This window comes from Sceloporus undulatus, chromosome 5 (genome assembly GCF_019175285.1).
Source record: "Sceloporus undulatus isolate JIND9_A2432 ecotype Alabama chromosome 5, SceUnd_v1.1, whole genome shotgun sequence".
Taxonomy (NCBI): domain Eukaryota; kingdom Metazoa; phylum Chordata; class Lepidosauria; order Squamata; family Phrynosomatidae; genus Sceloporus; species Sceloporus undulatus.
In genome coordinates, this window is record NC_056526.1 from 174,280,890 (window position 1) to 174,300,732 (window position 19,843).

A 19,843-nucleotide genomic window follows, 5' to 3' on the forward strand; every position below is an offset into this window, starting at 1 on the left:
GAGATAGACAGAGAAAGAGAGAGAGAGAAATAGATAGATAGATGGATAGATAGATAGATGAGAGAGAGAGAGAGAGAGAGATAGATAGATAGATAGATAGATAGATGAGAGAAAGAAATAGAGAGAGGGGGAGATAGATAGATAGAGAGAGAGAGAGAGAGAGAAATGGATGGATGGATGGATGGATGGATAGATAGATAGATAGATAGATAGATAAGAGAGAGAGATAAGCAAGCTGGCAAGCAAGCAAGCAAGCCAAGATTAGAGAACGAGTTGGGGTAAATGTAGTGATGTTTTTTAAATTTTTATTTGGTGTGCATTGGAAGAGGGGGGTGGTCTTATATGGCAAGTATATCCTAAACTCTATATTTTAACTGGAAAAGTTGGGGGTCGTCTTATACGCCCAGTCGTCTTATACACCGGAAAATACGGTATTTGTGTGGGGTTGGTCAGAGAAAGGATATGACTAGCCAGTGTGGCAGATGGGACTGACCACATGCCAGGAAATAGCTGGCAATCTTTCATGTATGAAGAAGAGGTGGTGGGAGGATGGCTGTGGTTTGTTGCAAAGGTTTAATTTTGTGTGAACAAGGGAACAAAGCTAGGTGGCCAGCTGCGTGTTTCTCTGCTCCTGTTTGTTTCTATCACTGAATAAATTCTACTGTGATTTTTTTATATTTGTTGTTTGTTGAAATGAAAAATCCTAGCACTTTTGAAAGAAAGGTACTTATATCTTAAAGCACTCATGTTTGAGGCAGAACTATTTTCCCTCCTGACCGGCATGGGGAAAGCAAATGAGTGGCAAGTCAACTACCCCATTGGATCCCTTGTCTCTTCAGCACAGGAGTTGTTTGCATAAAGAAATCTTGGATTCCTCCTTGTGTGAGGAAGAAAAAGAATGTAGACCACAGACAGAATTGTGGACCCCCTTGTTGCAGTCCATATGCTCCTGGACTGCACTTCCCAGCTGCCCTAGTTAGCACACCCAGCATCTGAAGGGCTACTTATTTCCTACCTCCAGTGTAAACAATGGTTACATTAAAAATCATTCTAATAGTATCCAAACCTAAATAATTTTAATGTATATATAATGCAGAAACCTGTAATGGAACTCAGTACTACAGGATATGGGAAAAATGGTCTAATTAATTTATAAGTAACTAAGAAATTAATGAAGATGGACAGAGTCTATTTATCGGAAGAAACCCCATGAATGGTGAAATGAGGGAAAAAATAGAGCTAGGGACACAAAATCGTATTGTGTGTAATCCCCCTCAACATCCCCTGTTGGGTCCACCTCCTTGTGTGAAAGTATTCCCTATAACCTGGGACCATTCATAATCAAGATTGCAGTTCACAGGGATATCTTATACTTGCTTATGCCCCAAATACTTGGCCACATTGTGTGTAGATAAGATTGGAAGAGAAGCCAACAGTATGGACTGGACCAGCTTGTATGCCCTATTTTCTCTCCATGCAGTATTGCACAGAGGGAAAAAAGCCAGGATAAAGCTCAAAAATGGCCAACAGTGATTGTACAGTTATGTTCTTGCCTTACATCTTCTCTAAAGCAATGGTTCTCCAAGGGACAAGTCTTCAGTGTAAAGGAGCAAAAATGTACATTCTAACTTGATTTTATCAGTCAACAGAAAAGCCTTCCTTTCAGTATTATATATTTTGAATTTTTAAAAAGAAAGCTACCTCTAGAAGACTAGGTGGGTCTTGCCTGTCCCCTCATAACCATTTGTTTCATTTTCTGGCCTTGTGGCTTAAGTACAAAGTGGATACTTTTTCAACAGAGCAAGTTATTTGTTTTTATTTTCAAATCCCAAGGAGATGACTGTATTTTCCCTTAACATGGAAGATCAGGCTAAGATACACATCAGTTGCAAAGTATCTACTGTATTAGACAAAATGCTCAGCCACATCAGTTGGTCCACAAAGATTTAAATTAATAAAAGATCAATAAGCTCCTCTACTCCTCAAATGCAGCTTTGTTGATCTGCTTCACAGTGTGTTCTGTAACATAAACCAGTTCCAGGGATATTGATCCCATATACCCCCCCTCCTGCCTTTTGTCGATGTAATAACAGTTGCATTTTTCTCTTGCTGAAACTCACAAAGAAAAGCACATGTGACAGGCAACCCCCCTCCCCCCGATAGTTCCCTTCCCCACCTCAAGGAAAATGAAGTGGGTGTCTTATAGTTTATATATCACCCCACAAAGATTACCTTTGTGAAAATACATCTCTGTAAGGGCTTCCATGTTGAAGAGCAATTCCATAACCTCGATCTGCAATAGTATTTCCAACAGTGTAGAAGGAACAATCTGGGTCATTCAGAGCAACATATTCCAAAACTGCTGCATCCCACACAAAGGCATAATTTCCATATTTGACCTGGAATACAAAAGAGAAGAAACACTCAGGGTTTACTTTGAATATGCCATATATTGAGGAAAAGACAAAAGAAAAGAAAAGAAAGAAACCGCTATGAAAAGAAATGCTATATTTTGAAGGTTATGGGGAGTAGGCAGAATCAAATATTATTCCAGCATCATTGTTAGTGCATAATATAACTATGAAAATGTATTCTTCAGGAAGTTCACTAAAATCAAGAAACATACCCCTATATATGTTTCATTTATATCTCACCTTTCTTTCATGATGGAAAACATTGGCTTTTTCAGGTTCTCCTATCCAGACACTGACAAGTTGGAAACATATAAAGAAAAATGAGGGGCTGCACAGCCAGATTGCAACCATACTATCTGGCCTTTGCAGAGCACAAAAGCTGCATTGCATGGCTTGGCGACACTTCATCAGCACACCCTCATCTGTACACAGCACCAGAGGAGTACCATGACTCCACGTGCGGTGCGGTGTCACGCTGCCCAGGGGGCGGAGCCACAGCATGCATCATGGAGATGCTATGCACCAATTCTGCCCCCATGTCAGTCCAAATGGCCAGTCTGAACAACCCCTTAATACGGGCTAGAATCCTATTGGTGTCTTACTCACAACTAAGTTCCTTTACACATGCCATTTTTCTTTTTTGCCATTTACACAATAATAGCCAGTTCATGGCCATCTAAGTAGAGTTCTGTAGCTGTAACCATTTTGCATATAATTGCTCATGAAAAGGTTCAAATGGATGATGCACAACTGTCAGTGCCTTCCATATGCCATCTGATTCACTTGGATGGAGGAGACAGCCATTGTACATTCCCAACTGCCCAATGGTACAATATGCAGGTACACTGGCAGATACACAATTGGTTGTACAATGCTGGAATTCTGCAGAAGGGTAGTATATCACAATAACCATGTAGATTTACACTATGCAAGCACAGTATAGAGTTCTTGGTCCTTTTCTAGAAACAAACTGTATAATTCCCAGGTTTAGCTGCTCAGGAATAACATCCTGTTGCTCTTCTTGTTCTTGAGTGCCTTCAAATCATCTCTGATTTATAGTGACTCTAAAACAAACCTATTGCAGGGTTTTCTTGGAAAACTTTGTTTAGAGGGAATTCACCATTGCCTTCCTCTGAGGCTGAGAGAGTGTAATTTGCACAAGGTCATGCAGTTGGTTTCCATGGCTGAGCAGACATTTGAACCCCAGTCTTCCAGAGTCCTAGTCCAACATTCAAAGCACTATACCACAGTAGCTCTTACATCTTCCAGTACTTCCACATATGGACTAGAATGTTAAATCAGCTTCATCAAGACCATCCTAGCTCATATCCTGATTTCAAATATAAGTGTGGCTGTTAGGATGGGAAAAAATTGCAAATTTTCTGATTGACAATGAGAAAGGGTATTGGGAAAACTGTCAACTGCTACAAGATGTTTCCCCCCGATTTGAGGACTACCTTTTCTTTTGGGAAAATAATTGTTTGCATCAAAACCTTGGTTTTGTTTTTTATGTATGCCAAACAACAATGTGTCTTTAGGCAGAAAGCAGTGGATTTTCTGCAAAATATCCAGGTATGTTACAGTAGATTTTCTGCAAAATAGCCAGTTTTCTGTCCAGACATACTATTTCTTGTGTAAAACACCCACATCTTTTCTGTTTCAGCTGATATGTCAGCTGCATCCTTTCTTGGAACTAGGGGACCTGGAAACAGTGGTACATGTGCTGGTAACCTCATCATTCGACTTCTGTAATGCACTCTACATGGAGCTACCCTTGTACCTAGTCCAGAAACTTCAATTAGTTCAAAATATGGCAACTGGAACAACTAGAGGTGACCATATAACACCTATCCTAAAATCCCTTCACTGGCTGCCTATTAGTTTCTGGGCACAGTACAAGGTATTGGTGATGACCTTTAAAGCCCTACATGGCCTTCTTCTATATAATCCACCACCTGCACTTAAGTCCTCTGGGAAAAATCTACTGTAGCCAAAGAAGACCAGGCTGGCTGCGGTTACCCAGAGGGCCTTTTCCATCTGCCACTCCCAAACTACGGAATGGCCTGAGATCTGAAACATTACCAATCTTGACAGCTTTAAAAAGGGCTGTCAAGATGCATCTCTTATGGCAGGTCTTCCCTGAATAACTCACTTGGTCACCCGCTGACATGGACTACCATATGAAATACCCCAGGAGGCCCAGTCTCTATTGCTGATTGATTGCTTTGATAATTTTAGATGAGATTTTATTATTGTTACTATTGTTATGTGAGATTATAATGTTGTTGTTTGGAGGGAGGAATAGTGGGTTTTATTCTGAATTGCTGTATTTTATTGTGTTGTAAGCTTCCTTGAGGAGAGGCAGGATAATAATAATAATAATAATAATAATAATAATAATAATAATAATACCCCCTTCAATTTCTAAGATGCTATGATTCTAAGCAATGGGCTCCCAACAATTTGAACCCTTGAGTCTTTGGCGGGTTACATACCGCTGAGAAGCAGTGCTGTCCTGCCGCTGCCGCTTGTGGCATCTGGGAGCCGCAGCTGCCACACCGCGGGGCTCCCGGACGCTCAGAGGAAGGAGTGCGGAAATTGCGCTCCTTCTTGGGCCCCGGAAGAGGCGCCGCAAGTGCCAAAGGGTGCACTCGCGGTGTCACTTCCAGTGCACCACGTGCGGACACAGAGCATCCGTTATGTCAATATGGTGGCAGCCGTGTGGAACGGCCGCCGCCATATTGTATGTATTGAATACGTATTAGGGTTAGGGGGGTGCGGAAGCACCACCCCTTCCTAACCCTAATACATATTCAATACATATTTTTTGGCGGTCTATAACCCTCCATAGTCTAGCATTCAAACCACTACACCTGCTGGCACAGAATACATTGAACTAGATATTGCAGATGAAGAAAAGGGTAGTGGCAAAATTTCCAGTTTTAGCTGCAGCCCTGTGTTTGGCATAATGTGTAGTTCTGTTTTTCAACTCAAAATGGAGATCTCACTGTAAAAAAGGAAGAAATGAGCTAATAGTCAACAAAGGGCTATCTTCTTTGGTTGTCTCTGCATCTGCTATTTCCCACCTCTGAACATCTAAGTTCTACTCTTTCATTCAGTGAATCTACCAGTCAGTCAAGCATGCTGACTGCCTCCTTGAATCTTTGCCTGTTCTTTGGCTGCCAGGAAAGGGTCATGTTGCTTTCTTTTTCCCTTGTCCTACAGAACACTTTCCTTCTAATACTCCAACCAGTTACATTGTCTCCAAAGGAAAGCTGTGGCAAACTCATTAAATGTACAAAGTCAACAAGGAATAAATATGTAACAGCTAATTATAAAATAAACAATACACAACAGGTTGTCTGGGGCCAGGAAAAACCAAAAGGGAATTTTAAAAACCCGAATAGAATATTAAATTACACTTTGTCACTATATCACTTAGATTACTGCTTGACATTATAGATGATATTTGCAAAATCTGTTTACATGCAAGAGTTACTGAGGCACGCTAGGCCAGCTCTTTATTTTTGAGATGTGGTTCACAAGAGGCACTTTCATTTGAGATCTATTATTTTTTTTCCACCCCAAAAGCATAATCCATCTTTTCTGGAGTAAACATAGCCATCCTGGAGAAAACAGTGTGTACTTTATTCTTCTTTAGAAGTAATGAAGTATGAGGAAGATTTGGGAACAGATCCAGGGAGGGCACATTGGGTGGCTTTTGCTAGCTTCAGGCTCTGAGACTCATACTCAGGATCAGTTTATCAACTGGCTGAACTCTGATGCTAACAATTCATACATTTCAGAAGAATGCATCCTCAGGCAGTTTGCTAAGCAGGATTTAAAGTCCTTTTTTCTCACCTGTTTCCTCCATAACCATTGCTTTGTTCAGGAGGTTTCTAGCACAATGTTTCAGAATCTGTACATGAAACATGCTTGTGAGCCAATTCAAATGTCAGTTGGTCTTGCTGGAAGTGAAGAAAACTGTAACAATGTCTGTATAAGTGACTATGTGGCCCTAGAGACCAACAAAAGTAGGAATAGCAAGCTAGTGTTTCCTGAAGTGCTTCTACTTTCCTTGTCTCACAGTCTATACTCAGGTTTGATTTCACTCATTCAATCATTCTTTCTTTCTATCAGCTTTCTAATCAAAGGTAAACAATTATCCTGTCACTTCTTACTCTGTTTTTAAATGTCCCAGTTTGTCTCTCCTATACTCATTTCTCCCCTTATTTCAATGGCTACAAACTGAGTTCAAAGTGAATAAGTAATTTACACTCAGTTTTAACAGTTTGCACGAGGGAGAAGAGAAAAAGAGGTAGAATTTTGCTCTTTCCTCTAGGCTCAGGCAAAAGCAAACTGCAACAGTATCTTCTAGGTTGCAGTTTTGCTTGTTTAGTTGTTGTACTGTTGTATGTTTAAAGATATATGTTTTATTCTATTTTTTAAAATTGTTTAATCAAATTTTAACTTTTGTAGCTTGTGGATTTTTAGCAATATGCTTTTACTTTGTAAGCCACTTTGAGTCCTGAACTGGGAAAAAGGAGAGATAGACAAAAAATGATGATGATGATGTTGATGATGATGATGATGATGATGAAGATCATGGAAGACTAGTGCTGGTATACCCTACAGAATTGTTATAATAATTCCTGATAAATGGTTTGAGAATAGTTTTCAATAATACCATTTAGTTTTATTTATTTATTTAATTTATACTCCCATCTTTCTCCAAAATGGGATCCATCTAATGTTATGTAGTATCATGGACAAAAGGGCATCCAGATTTTAAAAATAAATTAAATCAGAGTATATACAGATTATGGGATAGTTGGACCAGCATTTGATAGAAATGGTTACTTTGGCAGAACTCACTATTTCTGCCTAATCCTCGGTGTCATTATTTACCTAACCTTGCCTAGGGGTAGTTATGCTATCAGGTGAGTTTAGAAATTTCTGTATTTTTCTTCTGCAAACATTTATTAGAAACAGTAGAGATATGCCTCATACTGACAGTGTAGAGATGGAAGGGGAATGATCAATAACTGTTTTCTATCTTATCATTTCCAAATGACCCTTATTTATTTACTTTCTGTATTTTTATCTCACTTTTCAGACAATTATTGTCTCCCAAAGCAGCTCACATCAATAAAAAGAAGACAGGATCTGCCATCAGCTATATAGACTAAAAGGACAAGACACACAAGGGAAGGAGAGTAAAGGAGAGAAAAAGTAGGCAGGAAAGGCCAGTTCTTTCAAGCCATAATGATGGGGTGAGGTTTAAGTAGGCATTTATACCCAGTTCAGGCCAAGCTGCCTGGTAAGTGCTTGGAAATAATTTGTTACAGTAATGGCTGCCATCTGTAATGAACTATTTTCTGAGGGCAGTGAGGGCAGCATCATTTGGTTTGCAAATAAAAATAAAAAAGTGAAATAATGTGTTTTCTCATTGCAAAGTAATATTTTCATGCACTATTCATTTGTTCTGGGAGGGCCGGGGGAGGAAATGCCTTCTACATTACATATGCAGTGCATTAAATATGTTTTCTCTCTCTTTTTATTTTTTTAAAAATAAGGATCATGTGTCATCAGATGCTAAGATCCTGTTGCTTCCTCCCATCATAAGCAGATAAAAAACTGGCTGCCAAAACCTAATGGGTGGAGCTGCAGCATTGCACCAGTTAGCTCCTCCAAGGAGTGTTTGCAGTCAGCCATGCCTCCTGATTGAAGACTCTTGTTTAAAAGTCACAAAACAGGGGAAATGGCCCACTAACCATCTTACATATAGTGAAAGTAAGAGAGGATCTTCCCCGCAGACCCTCCTCCCAAATGATTGCACGACTAAGAAAATAGCTCATTCATGCTCCTCACCACTGAGAAATGAGCAATAAAAGGAGGGATTGGGAACAAGGATGGCTGATTTTGCCCATGTATTAGCTTCCAGGATAATGTTTCCAAGTTCTATTCCTGGTAGCTGGTTCTATTCCTGGTAGCTGGTATCTTTTGTTTCTTTGGTGGATTGATGGGGCCAGAAGATTCTGTTCCATTGCTTTTGAAGAATCAAGGTAAACAACAGTTAGAGCTGCCTGTGTTGCTCAGGAAGAGGAAGGCAACAAGCTTCTTTATGCAACTTCTGCTTTGACTGTAGATAGGGTAAACTGGTCTCTCCATTGCTGTGATGTTCTTTCATGAAGATCAGCTTTTCCACAGTCCTTCAGCCCTTGGCTGGTGGCAAAGTGCAAAATATGATGACCTTCAGATCTGTCCTAGGTTTTGTGTTGAGATAAGGCCTCCTATAAAACACATTTGTGTACATGCACACACACTAAAATATGTCTACAAAGGATATAACCATACCCTTCAAAAATAAAATCTAGTTTTTTGTGGGTTTTTCGGGTTATGTGGTCATGTTCTGGAAGTGTTTATTCCTAACATATTGCCTGCATCTGTGGCTGGCGTCTTCAGAGATCTTCTTCTCTGAAGATGCCAGCCACAGATGAAGGTGAAACTGAAATGTCAGGAATAAACTCTTTCAGAACATGTCTGCACAGCCCAAAAAACCCACAAAAAAACTATGGATGCCGGCCGTGAAAGCCTTCAACTTGACAATTAAATCTAGCTTTCACTCATTTGCAAGACCAGAACGCACATGTTTTTACTGTGCAACAACCATTTGGAATGGAGAAAAATGGACCATTTAAGCCATATGAAAATAATTGATTCAAGTTTAAAAAAGGATAATACCTTAAAAAAAAAATTAAACAAAGCGCCTGGAATGTATCCATAGAATAATTGTCTATTCTTTTTTTTAAAAAAAGCTTTACTTAATTATTAACAGTTGCAAGGGTGTGGAGGATGAGCATGGTTTCTGACTGTTTTAGCATTAAATGTATGACATATTTTGATGCAGTGCTGGACTGGGCACACTGTTGGCTTAACTGTTCTATTGTCTCAGAAATACTCATATTGGCTTAATTGCTTTGACAGTACAGAGAATATAAGAATCCCTAGAAATGCTTATAAGTGCAAAAAAAGTATAAGCAAACCAAAATTTTAATTTTTTGATTTGCAGGAATGTCTGTCATTATTATTCAAAACACATTGCCTAGACACCAAGGTCTGTAGAAATTTCACTTTACAGTATGCACACAGCTCTTGCTACATCATTTAGGACCTGGTCCTTAGTAAAAATGGACTGAAGATGGATTTTAGGTTCGCTTCCTGCCTCACTATTGTGCGACCCATCAATTGAATATAAAAAGAGAACCTGTTTGAGATAGGACTCAGTCATTCTAATATCATACTCTACTCATGGCAGATTTGTATTCCTGAATTCTACATTTCCACATCATTATACTGCCATTTCATGTGGAGATAATGACATTTCAGGGTGGCAGCAAATTGTAATGCGGGGCACACACTACCTCCACTGCACATGGGAGCGGTAAAGCGAGATCAGCATGAGGGAAGCACATTGTCATTCTGCAGGAATCATGACTTTCCAGTCAATCAGAATAGAAAGTATTAGCACTACAAACTATACCCTTCGTCTCTCCATCACACTTTTGCTGGCATTAATGCATCTGCTGCCACCAGGGAGAAGATTCAGAAGAGTGGGGGAAAGCCAAGCATTTGATGAAAAAAAATCCCCACTCGATATTACAAACTGAACTACATAGTGCCTGAGTTCATAAGGACCATCCTCACTTCCACATAAAACTGGAAATAAGTGAAGAGAGGAGACTGATTATCTGCCCTCAAATATGACTCCTTCTTGTTGCTGGTTCTTGTTTCAGGCAATTAGGTATGAATTATCATAATAATGGGATCTATTTTGCATTACATATATGGAAATATCAAAGCCCAACATTAGTAATATACAAATCAAGTCCACATGAGTGGGTATCAATCCATATTGCAGAGCTCTTCTCATACATTAAGAAATATAATATATTTTGCTGTGCAGAAAGGAAGCTGTAGTTTCTGCAGTAAAAGAGTCTGTAGGTCCAAAACACACTGCAGAAATAATCAAGTTTGATGCCACTTTAACTGCATGGCTCAATGCTAGGGAATTCTGGGAACTGTATTTTTGTGAAACATTTAGCCTTCTCTATCAGAGAGCTCTGGTGCCACAGTAAACTACAGTTCCCAGGATTCCCTAGCACTGAGCCACAATAATTTAAATGGTCTCAAACTGGATTATTTCCACAGTGTGTTTTGGCCAGAGAAGACTAAATATCTCACAAAACTACAGTTCCCAGAATTCCATAATATTAACCCATGCCAGTTAAAGTGGTGTCAAACTGCATTATTTCTGCAGTATGGATGCAGCCTGAGTCTATTCCATTAGTAGACCATAAAAGCTGATGCTACAAACTTCTTTCTCTCAGGTTAGTCTCAAAGGTGCTACAAGATCCCTTTGCATACTGATCCTGACTAGAGACCCTGGGAATAATACAAAATCCTGAAGATCTGTTTTTACATTAGAATTGCATTTGTTTTATTTGAATTTTATTAATTTTAGGCACCTTGAATGTCAAATTTTAAGGCAGGATACAAAAGTATTAAGAAAATGGTTTCAGCTAGGACCATGCTGTATCCAAGCTGACCCTGAGACATCAGTAAACAGGGTGTTCCTAAGCAGAATAAACCAAGCCCAAGGATAGCTCACTGTTTCTTCTGACATTCTCAGGTAATGCGGAGTGTCATCTTGATGCCAACCCCATGAGTTTCTCAGTGTAAATGGACAACTCATTTGGGTCCCAAAGGGAGTTCCTCCCTGCTCCAAATCCCGACTGTATCATCTTATTCTCGTTTTCATTTTAAAGCTACCTCCTGGTGCCCATAAGTGTTTGACTCCCTAGATATCCTACCACTGATACTGGCTTTCCATTTCCACTGATTTGTTATCCAAAGATTCAGCCATCCATAGCTTGAAAATATGTTTAAAAAATATGAATCCCAAATTGTGTATAATGGGACTTGAGTAACCATAGATTTTAGTATTTATGGGATGTCCTAGAACAAAACCCAGTGGATACTAAGGGCCCAAAGAATCAGCAGCCCATGATGACTACCATTAATCTCCCAATCTTCTCAATACAGTGCAGATTTTTTTTTTTAAAATGGAGTTTCTTCTGCCAGTAGGGATGCTTGGCAAAAAGAATTAAAATTCTTGGCTCCACAAACACTATGATTCAAATATTGAATGAGAAGGTGGCTGCCATCTGAAACCTGAGTGTGCCAGTTACTAGGGTGGAGTTGGCTTAAATACAACTCAAAATCAAGTCCCACCTGGGATGGCAACATCCCAGCACAATGTGGATACACGTTAATTCACGTGGATGAGGGCTGGATGAGGGAAAACAAACTCAGTCTGAATCCAGAGAAAACGGAAGTACTAGTGATAGGTTCCCCGGGCCCGGGGGGTGAGATTTGCCATCCTGTCCTGAACGGGGTCACGCTCCCCTTGAAGGACTCAGTTCACAGCTTGGGAGTGCTCCTGGATTCGTCGCTCCAGCTGTCATCTCAGGTGGATGCGGAGGTCAGGAGCGCTTGTTATCAGCTTCGGCTGATACGCCAGCTGCATCCCTACCTGGACCGGAGGGACCTTGAAACTGTAGTACACGCTCTGGTAACCTCTCAATTGGATTTCTGTAATGCGCTCTACATGGGGCAACCCTTGTACCAAACCCGGAAGCTACAATTAGTGCAAAATATGGCAGCGAGATTGGTCGCTGGATGTTCCAGGTCAGCCCACATAACACCTATCTTGAAAGATCTCCATTGGCTGCCTATTTGCTTCCAGGCTCAATACAAGGTGTTGGTAATGACCTATAAAGCCCTAAATGGCTTGGGCCCAGGGTACTTGGAGGACCGCCTCTCCCCATATAATCCGCCCCGCACACTCAGGTCGGCAGGGAAGAACTTGCTGGAGGTCCCAACTGCATGTTATGCGAGGACCTCGCAATGGGCCTTTTCTACCTCGGCCCCTAGAATATGGAACAATCTCCCAGACGAGCTACATCTTTAGATCTTTTTAAGAAGAATCTTAAGACCTTCTTCTTCTCCCAAGCTTTCCCCCCATGAGATGTCATTTTATGTTTCACCCCATCTGTTGATGACCTTGTAATGTTTATGGATTCCCCCACTCAGCAGGCCCTGTTGTTATTGCTGTGACTGTTTTTAAATGCTGTTTTAAATGTTTTTATCTCGGTTTATTTTTACCTAAATCTGTTTGCCGCTTTGATCAATAGTTGGAAAAGTGGGATAGAAATAAATTATTATTATTATTATTATTATTACCACCAAATCTGCCCCAAGATGAGAGGCCATCTGAAAATGCTACTTTGTCTATTGATCATAGACTGCTGGTGGTCTGCTTCTGCTGACTGCAGACTGATGCTAAAATGCAAGTAGGTATTTTTCACCAAGTAGACAAAAGGACTAAAATTAGGACACTTAAGCTGCAAGCCTATACCTATGCAAATGGGAACAATTCTCGCTAAGTATAATACACTTACTTTACAGTAAACATGCATAGAATTATTGCTGATTCTATTGTTGATTCTATGTAACCAATCAGAGAATTATGAGCATTCTATTTTATATAAGATCATGACCTGAACTTTATTGATTTGTCCCAGCTAGAATAGGCCCATTGAAACAATTGTTGATTCAACAAATAGGGTAAATTCCACGGATCTGATACAGCTACTCTAGTTAGGATTATCAATCAGACCGATATTTGAATTGTAGGAGTGCACATGCAAACATACATACACACCCCTTCAACATATCTTATGTCATACTTCTGTTCCATCAAATTTGTTTCTATTATTATAATGTCAGCTACAAAAATCAATTTTGTATTTTGATTTTACACTAAATACCTTTTAGAAATATTTTCAAGTACCGACAAAGTATTCAGCTGTCTTCTGTTCTTGGGTGAACTTTGGGTATGCATTTAACTCATTTTAACTGGGGAGAATACCCACTTCAGCCAGAAGAGATAAGTGCTTCTCAGCTTTGAATTTTGCTTTCATGTTGCTCAGTTAGAGCACTGGGCTACCAATAAAAGAGGAGTTTTCAATCCAGAGTCACATTCACAGGCATAATATTCAAGATAATAACTGCAGATGACAATGTCAAGTTAACCTCACAGCACAACAGGTGCAACCTACACAACACACACTGGCTATACGAGTTCTATTCAGTGAAATAAATGGAAGATGAATGACAATACAGCATACAGTGTTCACAAATATTTTTTGTTTTATTTTTAAAAATCCATTCACTGCAAACTGCTGAAAGGTATCAGGCCTTAGTGATCACTTGCAAATATGTGAAGCTAATGCTAATTCCAGGGAGGGAGAAGTACAGTTAGAATAAATAATAATAATAATAATAATAATAATAATAATAATAATAATAATATTTATTTATATACCGCCCAATCACTGGGAATCTGGGCGGCTTACAACAGAGGGGATAATAGACGGTTCCCTGCCCTCAGGCTTACAATCTAAAAAGACACAACACAAAAGGAGAAGGGAATGGTGGTGGGAGGGAGGTGATCAGGTCCAGCATTCTTCTCTCCCTCTGAGGCCTGGACCAAGGCAGATGGACCGGAGGGAGGGCTCTTCTTCTTCAGGCTAGCCCTGATGGTGCTGGGCCAGCCTATTCTCTCCCTTATAGGAAACCCAAATAATCCCTCACCGCATAAGCATAGGGGCCATTCTTTCAGAGGTCTTTACAGTTGTCATGTATTGGCAACTTGATGACTGCAGCATCAAAGGACCAACTGCACATGTGAATGCAAATGTATCACAGACAGTAATTTCAGAGCACTTCAGATCATGTCAGGTGTAGAAAATGGGGTTTCCTCATATAATCATATCTGTGTTTGAGTCAGCATGTATTACAGGGATCATGTGACCCTATGTTAAAACAACTTCACTGGCTGCCAGTTTATTTCTAGGTACAATTCAAAGTGCTGTTTTTGACCTTTCAAGCCCTAAAAAGAAACAGTTTGGGTCCACACTATATGAGCGACTATCTCCCTATACAAGCCAGCACAAGCTTTAAGATCTACAGAGTGGGCTTTCTATTGATCCCGCCACCTTCACAGGCACACTTTTGTGAGGAAATGGAAGAGAATCTTCTTTGTCGCTGTTCCCAATTTGTGGAAGATTTTTCCACAGAAAGATCAGTTGTATACCTCCTTGCTCTCTTTCCATTTACTGGTGAAGACCTTTTTATTTGAGCAGGCCTTTGAGTTGTAAATTATATAACATTAGTATGTGATACTACATTGATTTCCCATGCAAGAAAAATTATGCTCAATATCCTGCAACATAGACTCCAATCACACACACACACACACACAATCAAACACATAGAGAAATGTGAGTAGGGTTCAGGAAAGAAAAAGGTACTAGGGACATATTGCAGCCAAGAAATAAGAAGGCCAGGAATGGGAAGAGCAGCTACGAAAGAACTAGTTGTTATTACCTGCCCTTGAATAAGAACTAGACAAGATCCCAAAGTGTAAAGATATATTACTAAACACTATAGTTAGAACTATCCAATCCATTGTATTCCCTATCACCATGTATAGATGTGAGTGTTAGCCAGTTAAGAAAGCAGATAAGAAAAAAAATAAACTCATTTGAGATGTGGTGATGGAGAAGAGTGCAGAGGATATTGTGGGCAGCCAAAAAGACAAGCAAATGCATCCTTGAAGAGATCAAGCATTGTGTCCAGTTCTGGGCGCCACAATTCAAAAAGGACATTGAGAAACTGGAGCGTGTCCAAAGGAGGGCGACTAAAATGGTGAAAGGTCTGGAAACCATGCCCTATGAGGAACGCCTTAGGGAGCTGGGTATGTTTAGCCTGGAGAAAAGAAGGTTAAGAGGTGATATGATAGCTCTGTTTAAATATTTGAAGGGATGTCATATTGAGGAGGGAGCAGGCTTGTTTTCTGCTGCTCCAGAGACTAGGACCCGGAGCAATGGATGCAAGCTGCAGGAAAAGAGATTCCACCTCAACATTAGGAGGAATTTCCTGACCGTAAGGGCTGTTTGACAGTGGAACACACTTCCTAGGAGTGTAGTGGAGTCTCCCTCCTTGGAGGTCTTCAAACGGAGGCTGGATGGCCATCTGTCGGGGATGCTTTGATCTGGATTTCCTGCATGGCAGGGGGTTGGACTGGGTGGCCCTTGCGGTCTCTTCCAAATCTATGATTTTATGATTCTATGATTCTCCCTGGAAGCCAAGATGATTAAACTGAGGCTGTGGTACTTTGGCCAGACCGTAAGAAGCCATGACTCATTAGAAAAGACAATAATGCTAGGAAAGGTATAAGGTAGTAGAAAGAGAGGAAGACCACACACCATATGGATCAACTCAATCAGGGAGTCCAAGGATGTGAATATACATAAAACTAAGGAAAGTAATGGAAGATAGCGGGGTTTGGAGATGCCTCATTCACAGGGTTGCCATGAGTCGGGTTTGACGCAAGGGCAGTAAACAACAAACAACAAATATGAGTAAGGTAGTTTGCTCTGTTCTATTTTATTTTATTTTTCATCTGCTAAATTGTAATTGTTTTAATTGTTTTCACCATGGTTTTTAATGTATTGTTATGTAATTTTTTTAAAAAAAAGTTTTGCAATTTTGTTTTAAACTTCTGAAAGCTGCCTTGGATCATATCCCAAGAGAAAGACAGGGTATAAATCCAATAAGTAAGTAACTTAATAAGTAAGTAAATGTTCAGTAACAGCAATGGGCTACAAAAGTCTGTAAGTACTGATTAACTGCTTTGTGGTAATAGGAGATTTCATATACAACAATCTATTTGAACAAATTATGAAGTGGTTTGGAGATGTCCATCTGCTCAGTACAAAAACAACCCAAAGACAATTATTATGTTTAATTTAGTGGCTAATTTATAATGCAAGTAAGTTAACACTGTGCACACAGACTCACTTGGGGCTTATCTAGGCATTGATTAAATAGAAGGGGAAAAAGAAATTTCTAGGCAAAGAAGGTTTTCTCTGTTTCACTTTGGCTGAAGCATCCCTTAATATTAATGTTGAGTTGAACTATCTGGCTCAGACTTTTTCTATGAACCACCTCAAAGACCAATTAATCTTGTGCAGTTTGGGACAAAGTCCACTCTAAGTTCACCAAAAGGGTTGAGCGGCTGGTGGTAAGGTCTTTTTCAGTTTTCTTTAAAAAAATTGCAACACATCTTCTTTCCTTGGCTGTACAAAAGACATTCAGCAATATTTCTATTAGGGAGAATGGTGTCACTGCCTCTGGCATCAGATGTGGTGGATCATGAAATTATTAATTTTTTAAAACTTTTTTTTTACTTCTAGACATGGGAAGAAATGTTAACTGTGTTAACTGAGATATTGTAGAGTTTAAAAATAATGTGTCACAAATAACAATGTTACCTGTAACATGTCAGCTTACCACTTTAGTAACATAGTTGCCACTGTATTAAACATTTATCTGATCTCCCTGGTTAATGCAAAATGGCTAGTTCAAACAACCAAGAGGGACATAGACAGCTACAAGAACCTTATCTTCATCTTAATGACCCTTTAAATGGCATTGATGTCATGGCGGTGGAAAAGACAATGCACCAGATAAGGTATTAGAGACCATAGTAGCATCAGTGTTCATATATATGAAGATGAACAATTTTGTTTTTGAAAGGGCCTGGTTCATAGAAGTGCTTATCTTAGCTTTTCTCTTAGGCTATAGGAATGTGACCTGCCCATGGTCACTGAGAAGCAGTGGCTTCCTCACCCTTGGTGTCATACAGTGTGTGTGTGTGTGTGTGTGTGTGTGTGTGTGTGTTTGTCTTTCTGTGGGGAGGGGGTTGCTGAGGTCAACGGCAGCCAAAAGGGCATACTGGGCCCTCTCCTTTGCATGAAGAGGCCTCTGCTGCTGTGGCAAAGTCAGGAAGATGGCCTGACTAGGTGTCACCAGTCTTCTGGGGTATCATCTGGTGTAGTGATACCACTGCCCTAGTGATACCACTGCCCAGAAGGTTTCCATGACCAAGGTGGGATTCAAACCCTGGTCTCAAAACTTGTAGTCCAGTGCTCAAAACATACATAGGCCACTGAGCCTTTTAATTCCCTGTTCCTCAAGATCAACCTTCAGATTTGCTCAGAATGTGAGCACTTCAGAAAGTGCTCTCAGTGGCTTGTATCTTAATTTCAAATAGAGAGACAGAATGAATATTTCAGAAGGCACTGTTTTCTATTCACCTCCCTGTTGGTACACCCCTCACTATAAAGCTGCTTGATACATTCATATCCTTGGTAGAGTGCCTGTTAAAACCATGCTTCCTAATCACACACAGTTTTGAATTAATAAACTAATGTCCATCTCTCCATGGTGGCTATATGAAAGCGCAAGCTAGGATTTTTTCACTTAGATAAAATTCCTTGTGAAGCAATGCACCCCCTTCCTATTCATTGCTTTGTGTTCTGTAACATACATTATTTTGCTGATGCTAAGAATCACATCGTTTCAGGGATGCTGTTAGATTAGACAAGCAGATCACAGAGATACATTCTGCAGGCAGAAATATAGAATGACATACTCTTTACTTTGGCTCACAGCTTCAGGCCAGGAAAGCACATGAGTGAAAGCAGGGAAAACACTCAGATTTACCCACTGTTACAGATTGCCTCTGATCAGGTTTTTATGTGTCAGTTTTACTTATCTCTTTCTAGATGTCAACAGCTGCTACTGTGTGATGCTTGCATGCTCCTTCCCCTCCCTTCTTCTAAGCATTAGAGTAATAATTCAGGAACAGATTCTAGAAGGGCAGCTATGTTAGTTGGCTGCAGAATCCCTGAAGCACCATGGTCCTTGAAGCTACCTATTAGCTTCTGGGTGCAATACAAAGTGTTGGTCGTTACCTATAAAGCCCTATATGGCTTGGGCCCGAGTTACTTAAGGGAGCGCCTCTCCCTACATAATCCGCCCCACACCCTCAGAACAACAGGGAAACTTTTACTTGATTGCCCCAAGGTAAAACTAGCAGCTACCCATCGGAGGGCCTATACGGCGACAGCCCCCACCCTCTGGAACGCACTCCCAGAAAAGATCCGCACTCCCAGAAAAGATCCGCACTCCCAGAAAAGATGCCTTTAAGAGGGCATGAAAAAACCCACCTCTTTCAAGCAGCTTTCCCTTCCGACTTTGTTTAGATGAGGAAGTCCCCCCCCCCCATAACTGTTGGTTTTAATGGTCTGCATATGGCTCAGGTTTTTATGCAATCTGTATGAAAGTGTGATTTGTAATTAACCTAATTTTTACTGTCTTGTACTGTGACATGTGTCACATAACTGTTGTATTGTAAACCACTTTGATCTACAGGAAAGGCAGTATATAAATAAAGTTTTTATTTATTATTATTATTATCCCTAAAACAGCACCAAGAGCAACAAATGGTCTGATGATACATACTTATCCAGCCAAATACAGACGTCTGCACCTGATGTACAGTATAAAGAGAATGGTGAATGTGTTGAATGCTGGGACAGGTAGTAAGGGACCACTAGTAATAAATTACAGATAATCATATTCTCCTGCCCACTTACAATTGTACTTTCCCAAGCCAGTCAGGTTCAAATGGTGGTAGACTCCCCTTCACTGCAGGTCTTCAAACAGAGGTTGGATAATTCTCAGGAGTGCTTCAGCTGTTTATTCATACAAGGCACAGCAGTGGAATAAATGGCCTTTGGCCTTTTATCTCTCTGATTCTAAATACTTTGCTCTGAGGGATCCACAGATCAGTGCCAAGTAAATGCATAAGCTCAGTGAACTGTAGTTTTAGGTAAGGATGGGCAAAGTATGACTCATGGGGGCTCCTGTGCCCTGCAACCTAAAATATTATGTGGAAAAATAGACTTTTTAAAACTGAAAATCCCCCCCCCCCCAATCCTTGGAGGGCTATTTGCATGTTTTCCAAGTGTTTTAGGCCCAGAAGAGATATTTAAAAACAAACAAACAAACAAAAACCAAGAAAGACTTTTGGTTTATTTCCTGGTTTGAAAAAGGCCTCTCTTGTGCCTCAAAGAGCCGGGGGAGCCAAAAACATGGCAAAGTTCAGTGTAGAGGACATTGTAAGTAACAAAACAAAACATTACAAAAAAGTGAAAAATCAGGGAATACAGTTCAGGTGATAAGTGAACCTCTAATGTTCAATGGCCTCTAAATAAACATCTTATAGGAGTAATACTTTTTGTTAAATGCTATGCTATGGGATCTTTTCAATTAGGCATACTGTGTGAAACCTGACCAGAAAATTCAGTTACTATAAAATGGTTTTGTTGTCCATTTACAGAAGAGATTTACTACAGGACATGGCTGAAAGAACTCTGTAGGAAGCAGATGCA

General features: G+C 40.1%; 1 protein-coding gene across 2 annotated transcripts in view; it reads right to left on the bottom strand.

The window, feature by feature from the left end:
• GRID2 (glutamate ionotropic receptor delta type subunit 2) overlaps nucleotides 1-19,843 on the bottom strand; it is an 845,491-nt gene that overhangs the window by 131,008 nt on the left and 694,640 nt on the right. For both annotated transcript variants that reach the window (XR_006104285.1, XM_042470711.1), the window contains exon 13: nucleotides 2,233-2,399. Coding sequence is in view for 1 of the 2 variants with exons in the window: in XM_042470711.1 (XP_042326645.1) it covers nucleotides 2,233-2,399 (167 nt within the window). In the remaining variant the exon portion in view is untranslated. The remainder of the gene's footprint in view (nucleotides 1-2,232; nucleotides 2,400-19,843) is intronic.